Source organism: Bombus terrestris, chromosome 9 (assembly GCF_910591885.1).
Source record: "Bombus terrestris chromosome 9, iyBomTerr1.2, whole genome shotgun sequence".
Taxonomy (NCBI): Eukaryota; Metazoa; Arthropoda; class Insecta; order Hymenoptera; family Apidae; genus Bombus; species Bombus terrestris.
In genome coordinates, this window is record NC_063277.1 from 1,993,518 (window position 1) to 2,005,032 (window position 11,515).

The 11,515-nt window shown below is 38.9% G+C and overlaps 1 protein-coding gene across 1 annotated transcript; it reads left to right on the forward strand.

Moving 5' to 3' along the window:
* The first annotated feature begins 220 nt into the window (after positions 1 to 220).
* Positions 221 to 2,112, forward strand: LOC100647737. Its single transcript, XM_020864440.2, has 4 exons — positions 221 to 926; positions 1,516 to 1,709; positions 1,786 to 1,896; positions 1,974 to 2,112. Exons 1-4 carry the CDS (start codon positions 759 to 761, stop codon positions 2,110 to 2,112), a joined length of 612 nt encoding a protein of 203 aa, XP_020720099.1. The 5' UTR covers positions 221 to 758.
* Positions 2,113 to 11,515: the final 9,403 nt, after the last annotated feature.

Here is an 11,515-nt window from a genome sequence, read left to right on the forward strand (position 1 = left end):
TCGCACACATCTTAGGTAACAGAGTTCCTTATTACGAAATGTATATATCGTCTACGAAATATACGAATCTCCTAAAAGAGTACTTCGTAATATTTTACAATTAAACCCCGTTTCCAATTATTTTCGATCTAATTATATTTTTATAGCGCTGATAAATATCTCAAGTTTGAATGAAATATGAAAAAGTCTCTCATTTTAATTCTATGTCATAAACGTTTTCTTAAAATATAAGAAGTTTCTTTTGTTTGATGAAATGAGAATAAGATTGAAATCTATGAATCTACAACTTTAACATAGTTATAATTATAATTAGCTTTACGATATATACGAAGATGCTGATGTTGATTTTACATTTTGATAATATTCATCCTGAAGCGAAAGGAAAGGAGAAAAGGAGTCGACGAATTATCTTTACGCAACTTCAAAATCTTGTTATTCGCTACATTGAAATGAACCGATCTATACGACGATCGAGAAGCTGGAAAAAATTCACGGTCCACGGCAAAGACAAACCGGAATCGCGTAACAAGAGACAACGAACCAAATCTGCTAACTGGAACTTCAAACAAACGTAGTCAGCGCGAGGCGTATTCGTAGCGTGGCGAAGCAATAGTCGGACGACGCGTACGCAGGTCGACGTAACCGTGAAGGATGTTGCTGGCTTTTCTGAAAAACTTGCTCCTCCTGTTCCTCCCGGGAGAGGTCTGAGAGCTCGTCCACCATCGTGAAACGCTGATTTCAGCCCGTGATTCGAAGAAATGAGAGCCCCGTGGCTGGTGCTGATTCTCGCTAGGATCCTCGAGCTGGTCCTCGGGGACCACGTGTGTCACCGTAATCACACCGACATCAGCATCCCCGATCAAAGATCACCGGAGATTCTGTCCAGACGAAGGCGACTCACTTTTCCAATGGGCAGCACATTTGTGGTAAGTATTGGCTATTTCGTTTCGGTCATTTAATGTCATTGCGGGGCTGGTCAAGGAGCGCGTTTCCTACGGAATACGAAATGAGTTCCTCGGACTACATGGACCTCTGGTGGAAAATATATCTTTCTCGACGGAGAATGAAAGAATGGTGAAGTGGTCACTTTTACAGATCGTTCGTGATTTATTCTTGAAACGAAGATCATAGAAACGATATAAATCCCTGCTTATAAATTACACACACACACACACACTTACTAACTTTAACTCGTTCAACTTGGCAAGCATTTTATTATTTCCTTACAATACCTTACTCGGTATTTAAATATCGACTTCATGGCGAGAAAATTGACTTCATTTACGTTTGCTCGATTAGGAAGTGTTGGTAAGAAGTATAAGAATAAAAATGTACGCTCGCATAATTTATACATCTATGTATTATCTAATAATTAGTAATTTAGATTTTGTGTTTTAAAGCGCAATATCATTCGATCCTGAAGAAAGGATCATAAATTATATTATACAACAAACATTCAACTATACCAAGTATTCGATATATTGTACTAAGTGTATTTATTTTCTTATCGTTTAGCTGACGCTGTCCATATTGCAACCGATTCAAATTAAACTACCCAGTAACTGGAATCTCGATTTCGAGTTCGATGTAATTTGGCCGATACCGCAGCAAGAGAATTTCCGGAAAAAATATCACAAGAAAAGGCCGTGGATGGTGAAACGACGTCATCGTCGCGAATTGTACGCCACTTTTGAGACTGCGTTGAACAGGTGTGTTTTGCATACATTCGCATTCGATGGCGCGTCCTTTGTTTTCATTTTGAAGTACCAGAGCAACTTGTTTCAGTCGGAACCTACCAGGAAAACAGTGCATTCTCAGGACGATCTGCGAGGCAAAAACGCTGTTGAGTCCGCGAGGAGTGTCATTTGTGGAAGACGTTATTCGATTGATATTAAGGTACAGTTTGGATAAAACGTTGTATGAAATAAGCTTTGTTAGAATTTACCAGAATATACGTTCCTCTTTCTTTTCAGCAACGTTGAACGTGTGAAGGAAGTGGATTCCTACGACGTTGCTTACAGAACAAAGATGCCATGTGATGTTATTTATCCTTGTCCATTTTCTCTCTTGAAGCTGTTACTCTTTAACTTGTACTCCGACGATCTAGGTTAATAATAAACTTTTTTACTCGACAAATTTTCCTGCATGAAAGACACCTTCCAAATCCAACGATTCATTAGGTTTCAGCTGAAAACCAACGCACGATACCATTTTGCTCGCGTCTCAATACGAATATATTAAATTTAACTCAATCGCAAGAAGTTCGACTTATTGTTCTTCGCCTGGAAATATTGAAAATGACAAAGCGATTAAATCTGATGTAATTAGAAGGCGCACCTGCCATTCTATCTTTTACGAAATTGCCAAGAAATTGAGGAGATTGAATTCGATTCAACAATTAAAACCACGATATATTCCGTTCCTTGTGAAAGTAGCAGAAACTAGGGTTAGATCGACCACAAGGAGCTTTCGGAACGTTTTCCTCTGAATCGTTAGGAAAGCGGAAAGATTTGGCTAAATCATAAAGAACTCGATGTTTCCTATTTTTCGCAAAGTTGACAGGAAAATTGAAAGTAAAATTAGACGTAAATCAATTCTATCTTAAAATAGTATATTCGTGATAATCTAGACCATTCCATATCCCATGAAATCGTCAGAAAAGCAAAATCAAATCGAAGGGATGAGTTCTAGGCAAATCGCGCCAGAGTCAGCATTTTCGAGTTGGTCGCAAGCAAAATCGCTTTGTTCGCTTTCCGATGGGCGTAGAAAGGCTGCAAGACATTCAGACAACCGATCGAGAGACCAAATTATCCGAATACACCTACATCCCTACGCTGTCATCGATGAAGTTCGGTTTGGTCCGTCGGGTAGACGCTTCAAGCCCTTGAGGCACACACGTCGCGTAAATCAGCGGCGGCTCGACCGGTGAACTGATTAATACGGATTCGGTCTGTACACGACTGATCCTCGTGGTATGAACCCCCTTTAAGCGGCCGCGACAACGCGTCACGACGCACGTGTCGTGCTCCAGCTGTTTCTGACAAGAATCATTGCGACGCTGGAAACGCGACCGACGGCGATTATTACCGCGTTCACGCCACAATTTCGCTGTTATGCTTCGATTTGCATTCCTTACATTTTTCTCAAGTCTTTCGCTCGTGTTTCGTTGTAAGTTGGAGTCGCATTTGAATATCTCTAAGACGACTGCGATTGAAAAAATCGTAATTTCGATATGAATTTATGCAGGCAGATTTTTATTCGAGCTTTGGGATTGAATAGCTTGCAGGTTATTTCTATTATTTCAACGCGCGTAATACGTACGTGGTCCTTGAAGGCAATACACCATGTGTGTCCTACGTGATTTAGCCGATACATTCGACGATATTACGCGTGTGTCCTGTGATTCAGTAGACACAACTGACGATATGTACGTTTTGGAAAACGATTGACAAGAATCGGTATTCAGGAAGACGTACATGTAAAAATGACCGCAAATGCGTTTTGATGTTATTTGCGATGACTTTAGAAATAATGTTTTCCTTTTGCTTGGAAATGATAGAAGGAAAAACAGCAAGTTCCATTTTGCACGTTGATGTTCTTTTTTAAAATTCTCGTCAACGTAATTTCGTCTTGTACTCTTATTCCAGTCGACAATATTAACGTTCCCTGTGTGTACATCGATTCTCTTTTATATCATATGCCGCTAATGGCGGACTAGGAACGTTGATTCCTTCGAAATTCATGGTACAAGAACTGACTAATTTTTCCCTGTCTTGGCGAGCGCTAATTTTTCTCAAGTTCCTCCTTAAAGTGGTCCACTGTCTTCTCGTCGTGTGGAACTTCGAAACGAGTCCCAACGGGCTTCTTTCCATCGCTACGCGACCTAATTTTCCAGCTTGCAGACATCGCTATCGACAGCTCCAAGAAACCGTTCGCCACCATATCTCCCTTCCGTGAATAGTTACACAATAACAAGACGTCCATGGCCATGCTTGAAATCCAAAGTGGTCATCTTGAACATCTTTTGTAAAGATAATCAGGGCTTTTTTCTTCTCAATTAATACGAATAGTGGAATTTTACAAATGACGTTTTCGAAGTTATTAATTAAGAATATTAATGCGTTTAGTAACGAAACAAACGTAACTGTGCAAACGAATTTTACAAATTACAAGTTAAACGATTACGTCATTTGATTGCTCTATTTCACGTAAAATTATGATATTATTAATTGTTCAATTATTCTGCAAAAGGATTCGGATAACAGATAAGTTGAAATATATTCGATAAATTTGCAAACTCGATTCTCCCAAAGACGAAGGCTCGAATATAAAATTTTATTCTACATTTTCGACTTATTCTTGCACGTAGAATCGCTCTTTAGGGCGACCATGTTGTGCGAGGATACACTGTACATCCCTATGGTAGATTATTTAATAAATCATTGAAATTAGTAGTTATATTTTTATGCAAACAAGCTGTTTTTAAAGAAATCTTGAATTGATACCTATTTCCACTACCTGTCCACTTATTTTCGTTCCCTGTATGTTTAAATAAATCGTTTTTTTTAAATCTTAATAAATCTTAATAAATCTTTTCAAGTGTATAATTAATTCGTAAAGTAGGTCCGATATATTACGGGACACTGTATATTCTTCCTTTCACGTTGGATCGTCAAATTCGAATAGCCAAGAGTTCACGGTGATAATCTAGAAATTAGAACGCTGAATACATCGTCAAATTAACCTACACATGGTAATCAAATTGGGTTTGTTTGACGTAGCCGTTCGGACTAGCGTGCAAAGTCGAGCAAATTATCGTTTCGATCGAATTATCACGTTAACGAGGAACACTGTACTGGATTTTTGTCACAGTCTCCTTCCCGATCGTACCGTTCAATGTTTGTTAAATTCATTCGTTTCAAAATATTCGTTCGGCGACGCTCTAACTGCACGTCGAAATCCTAATATGAACCGCAATCCTTTCTTTTGTAAAGAGCTCCAAGTTTGGGAGTACGTGGTACGAGATCCTTTACGTCGAACGTAATCGACACGTGAAACCAATGCTAAAGGTATCGTGAAACGCAAACCTGAAATTTCCTAAAATTTTGGACGCTACGTTCTACAAGCTTTTCTCTTTCATGGTTTTTGCAAACGATGATTTAATATCTTACGGGATGTTAAAGTAATTATTTCAAGAAAAACTCTACACCTTTTCTTTTGTATATTCGTGACCTGGTGATCGCTGTTACGAAGAGAATAGAATTTAGTGAAAAAATTGAAAATAAGGAGAGGTCCATATTATTGTGTCCTTGAATATAAATTTTGTTTTGGGTCACAAGGTCTAGAAACAAAAGAGCCGTAAGTAGATTTCTATTGCTGTTTCTTGTAGCCTTCAGCTAAAGCTACACACCAAGCTTAACTTTTTAGTAATGTCCTTCACTATAAATATAGGAACGTGCTCCTTATCATACTCTTTCTATTGTATTGTAACACTGTAAGAGTGAGGATCTGGGTCAACATACACTATACTTGTACTTGTACCTATAGTTATACCTATACTTATTTCAATATATTTTTATATTATAAATTCATCCACTCGTTCCTCTATCAGTGAACCTCAACACGGGATAACATATATAGTTTGTTAAATTATTTAAAAATAATTCTCACGAACCAGTGTTGGTTACTGATTTTGTAATAATTTTTCTATTTACACACTTGTTTCTGTATATAAACGTATATTTTTCTTGGGGTTCAGTGAAGGTAAATTCTCAAACCAATTTTCTTTCACCTCGATAAATTTATCCCTCAAGAGGTCCAAGTTTTTCGCAAATTGCAAACGTAACGCCATTTCAATCTCTGTTACAGCATCTAATATCAGCATCAAATGTTAACAAGAACACAGTTTCACAGAGTGAATGATTCCTGGACTTTCCAAACTCAAATTTTCCAATCTAATATTTTCTATTAAATTGCGAAGCCTGAAGTGACGTTACCTTCTCATTGATCTCGCGTGGCTCGCAGATTCTAAAATTCTGATCGAGCCAGGCAAAACGTACGAGCAAAATGTCAACCGCAAACCAATAGCGGTGGCAGCAATTAGCACCCTAGTCTGCTTACGGTCGTTCGACCGTCGGAACTCGTTAATTGTTAGGCAAACAAGGCATCGTGGCGCGCGGTTCGTTGCTAATAAACTTGACAATGGCCATTCTGCTCTCGAAATGCAATGATAACGGTCGTTTGACACGGGACTGAGTGTCATTCGTCGGCAAGACATCACCGAGAAGCAAGTGGGTACCGGTGAGTAAACTAATTTCCATAAGTCTGCGTCGCGGATCATCACGGCCGCCTTTTTTCCCGTTTTTACGCGTTTAACCGCGGTGAATGGACGAGAAATGAGATTCTACGATCGCTCGTGGCTTTCGACGTCTCTCCGCGGTCACTGTGACTCGAACTACGTTGGATTTGTTTAACAGGCAGGAAACGTTTCAACTCTGTTTCATGAGGTAGCTGAAACAGGAGAGAGGATCGTTGAGTTTTTTTAAACTGGTTTGGGTCAACTTTCAATGGCATTGAGACGAGACGGAGGAACAAGGATCGCGCCAAGGTCTACTTGGTAAATCCTGGAGATTGTTTAACACTAGAACTACCGATAGTTAAGACGAAGCTATTTCTACCAAAACCAGTCAAAATGATTGGTCTTTAAAAAATACGTAATAATAGAATACTTTTATATTTATTGATTTATTACTTTCTTACAGAAGGAATTCCATGTTATGTAGTACATTTTTGGTATTATTAATCCATCTGGGACCATGATCCCTAAACGAGGGTTGACACATTTATAAAATCGTAGAACCAGTCACTTTGGCTGGTGTGGTATTCTAGCGTTAGCATCTAGCGATCTAGCGATTGATCCGGAATTTTCCTGATAACAGATATCATCACATTGAATGATACGCAGTAAAAATTTTAGAAACATGTGGGAAGTTGTACAAAACGAGGAAACTGGTTAATTGGGGTTCGATAAATAGATTGCAGGACTCTTTTACACTTTGACAAGTATAAGTAGCCTTGATACAAAATTATTTTCAGTTTGAATACATAAAAAAGAAAATAATATTCATTATATTATTCTTTTAATTATCGTTGAGAAAGTCATTACATTATTGCGGAAAAAAATATAACATGAAGTAGGAATTTTAAAATAAAATCGTAAAACCAATCAATTTGACTGGTGTGGTAGTTCTAGTGTTAAAACGCGACAATACACGAGAATTTGGAAACATTTTACTTTTTGCTACGGTTTTTTCCGGTATACAATTTTTTGTGTCTCCTGGCATATTACAATTTACATGTAAATGCTTTATTATTTGAATAATTATCAGAATATCGCAGTTGATGTTGAAAGAGTATCGCATTACATAGAAAGAAAAGATTCTAAATTACGACAAATTCGCAAAAATAACAAGTTTCAGATTCGTTGTTTTTGATATTATCAAAAACATATACACCGCCTCTCGAAGTTTATTCTTAGTAAAACCTCGACATTAGACTACGAATGTTACATTGTCTGCACATTTGAATGAAATTGTTGATGAATCATTAGCGTATATTACTATTAGCGAGAATAAAATGTTAGGCGTTAATAAGCGATTGAAAAATTACTCCTTCGAAAATGAACGGGTTGATAAGGTTGACGAAAAAAGGGAAAAAAGAAAATACCGAGAGGCGTGTTGTAATCAGCGGCGACGAGTATCTTTATCAATTTCGTCGTTTCACGGCCGGCTCCCGTAAATTGAATTCGACGAATGAGTGGTGAAATGGTTGCAATATCATATTTCTTCGCCGGTCCTTAACGATCCAGCATCTCCGTCGTGGCGAAGAACGAAGGAGAAAGAAGGAGAAAGAAAGAGAGGCTTGGGAGTCGATGCCACGGTAATATGGTTGCCCGATAAGCGAGATCACGTCGTCGTTGCCATCGTTCTTGCCGAAAGGCTACCCCCGTGTTTTCCAGTATCGGTCCCCGTCACCTATCGATCATTTCCTCCGCCCACTCTTCCACGCCGGACTAACAATTTCCTGTTTCCTAAAGAGTTTACCGAACTGAGTTACAAGATACTTCCACTGGGAGGATCGATCTTTCCTATCCTCTATGCGGGAGAGTCTATTCTCTGTATTTCGCGACCTTCTTCTCTTTCCTCGTTTCTTTCCTCTCCTCATTTCTTTTTTTTTTTTTTTTTTAAATGTATTTTAAAGAAGCAAAGAAGATTTTACAAAGCAGCTTTTTCTTATTGTTGCTGAAATATTTTTATTTCAAATTTGGGCGATGAGGCACTTAAACGCTTCTTTCTTCATTCCTTTACGTTTCTCCCTTGCGAAAGGATAGACGCTCCTTTTGCTTCTAAAGCGAATTTCCACTTTCATTTACCATAAATTTGAGGAGATACGCGATCAAATGTTTCGTTTCTTTCGTTTCTTCGTCTTCCGCCGTTTTCTTTCGTAGAAACTAGAAGTTTCATCGGGTTCTAGAATAAACTACAGGTTTTCTAAATTTCTTTCGAATTGGAGGAGAATGGTTAAACGTTGCTTTCCTTCTTTTATTCTTTTGAAAGAAGAGAGAAAGATTTCCAAGTACTAAGACGAATTTCCATTTTTGTTAATTTATCAGGAATTTCAAGAGAGAGATGCTCAAACGAACGCTTCTCCCTTCCTTTTTCGTCGCTTTCTTCGAAAGAAAGTAACAGATTCAGCGAGTTGCAACACGAGTTCTCGGTTTTATCAGTTTGCAACGAATCAGAAATAAGAGACGTTCGAATTGTTTCTTCTTCTTATTTATTTCCTTCTGAGGACGATAGAAGGTTTTTTACGTTCGAAAGTTTGTTTCCATTTTTGCTAATTTGTCGCGAAAATTCGCAGAGACAAATGCTAAAACCGTTTGATATACACGGTGATGTTTTCCCTCACGCTTCACGGATTGATTTATAGCGGGATACTTCGTCGTTGGAATTTCATTTAGAAGTTTACTTGTTAGTTACTCGTTGCTACCTTAAAGGCGGATCCGCCATCGAGCCGGAACGAAAGTCCTGCCGCTCCATTTTCACAGAGGCGTCGCGTCCTACGCATGGCGAACGATCAATCATCGATATTGTTTCCTCGATTGCCTGTTCGTTCATCAGACTATCGGTTTCACGTTTGCTGTTTAGTCCGATTCTTAAAAAAAAAAAAAGAAACAAAGAAATAATAATACTAATAAACGAGAAAAAGAATGAAAAAGGGAGAAATGAAAATGAGAGGATATCGTGGAAATTTTGTAGGAAATTTCATTGGTCAACGGATAAACCGACAAAGATCAGTGGAATATTTGAAATTCATGCGATAAAAGCTTTCATCGCGCTCGAAAATCATCTGGTTTGCGGGCCGTGGTTCGTTTATTGCATCGCTTAGCGACATTTCGCTGTTGCTCATTTTTCTTCGGCCGCGTTTTTGACGGATAGCCGCGACGATTCACGAAATTGTTTCATCCCTTGAAATATAGTCGCGTCGCCATGAAACGAGAATCGATATGACCGCGCGTGTCTACATATCAGAAACAGGTCTTCTATAACTTCTATAAGCATCAAAGTAGAAGTTCGCGAGATTAGGATCTAAGTACCTGTTCCAGATTTAGCTAAAGCGAACCAGCGGATCTTTCCGATGTAACTGCTTTCTTTTTCTCCCGTTCATTTATCTACGCTCGTCGCAATTAAATTTAGAATCGATTCTGCGACAATGTAGACGCGAGCTGTACAGGATTTACAGCCTATTCCAAATGGTCAATATTTGTACGCCCTTACCGATCGACAGAAACATTTTTCCACGTACGATGAAATCGCGTGTGCAGTATTCAGATGGTACGCGAAGTTACATGGATGGCAAATCGAACGATCGAACGAACGAACGAACGTAGGAACGAACGAGGGTGGAAAGTGGTTGAGAAATTTCAATCGTTTGTGTTGACTCGTCTAATAGATTCCGAAGAAGGGGCAAACCTGAGCGCTGTTCTGATTCGATCAGACGGGACTTTCATTCGATTTGATGTTCGCCCTGCGCTCGTCCAAATTTAAATCGCAGCACATGCGATTGGATTCCATTGTTTAAGTTATCGAACTTGCCCTCCCATCGATACCGCCATTTTAATCTTACTTCTATTTATCTTTCCTTATTTAACCTTCTTTTTAAAAGCAAAGGCATTCTCAATTACGTTGCAATTACGTTTTTCGCGTTCTATTTACAACGACCAGCTTGAAGGTACGAGTATCCGTTACACGGATTTGTTATCTGAGTTTTCAAGACCAGTGCCTTACAAAGTGTCGATCGATTTTGTTATATTATCCGACGTTTCAATAGCTTTCGGTAAATAAACTGCGATAGAATCGAAGGTTTTCGAGCGTCAGAAGCGACGACAATTTTCACGTTACCGATTTGGAACGGAATGCATATAAAAACCGATGGAAAATACAACATTTCCTCCTTGCTATATACTGGCTACGTTTCCGTTGTGGCTGGAAAACCATTTTCACCTGTATAACGATAGAAAACTAACTTCCTGTATCTACAACATTTTTTTTATTTACAAAAATCAAATTGGAAGAGCCCAGGGCAATCGAGTCGACTTAATCGGTTGCAACTAATACGATAGAAGACGAATCGCAACAGAGATGTAAATATTATTGAAATCCGGTTGAAAAAGTGATATATCGATGATATATTTTGTTCACGATATAACGAATTATATTAGCAACACAGATTTGCAAAAGTGGGCATGCGTTGCTGAATTTAATTCAGATTCTAAAAACAGTATACTTTGGCTGATGAAAGTATTTGAATATTTAGCATAGAAAACTTGTATGCTTGTACTATATGCGGTATATTTTGAAATGTACTTTCATGTATGAGGATCCTCGCGTACATTCTAAGAACAGCTCTTCACAATCGATATTCTACACTCTACATTGTGGACTAAGCGTCCGATGTCTTCCGCTTAGTAGTCGATCACGAACGTCATCTGCATGAATTCTCATCCGCATGTTATGTATCGTCGCGTTTCCAACGACTGTTCCACCATTATGACAAATTACCGAGTGTATAAATTTCCGAAAAAGCTTCCTGTCTCACCCAGTTCGATACGTTGGACGATAAAACACAAGGTCCAGGAAGTTATGCAGTGGTCCTTTTCGAACGCAAATCTTCTGGGATTTCGCTTGTTCCTTGCACCAGGACAATGGAAGGGAAATCCGGCCTGTCTGCCACTTGAAAAAACCGGCTGCTCATGAAAATTCACGCTTAGGGGACTAAAAAAGGGCGGATAAGAGCGGAGGAATACGGAATAGAGGTGGAAGAAGGATCGAACATTCAGAAGAATGAGTGGCAGCGAAGAAACGGCTGAAGGGGGGTAAGGAAGACGAAGTAGCAAATCGAAGTAAAAGGTTGCAGTTGCATCGTACGAGCCATTAGGAGGATGGATCGAAGTGTA

What these genes read in the sequence shown, in the direction of transcription:
- LOC100647737 (XM_020864440.2), top strand. Translation starts at nt 759, where the DNA reads ATGAGAGCCCCGTGGCTGGTGCTGATTCTCGCTAGGATCCTCGAGCTG. An exon ending in TTTGAGACTGCGTTGAACAG is followed by an intron (nt 1,710 to 1,785) that starts GTGTGTTTTGCA and finishes AACTTGTTTCAG; the next exon opens with TCGGAACCTACCAGGAAAAC. An exon ending in GTTATTCGATTGATATTAAG is followed by an intron (nt 1,897 to 1,973) that starts GTACAGTTTGGA and finishes CTTTCTTTTCAG; the next exon opens with CAACGTTGAACGTGTGAAGG.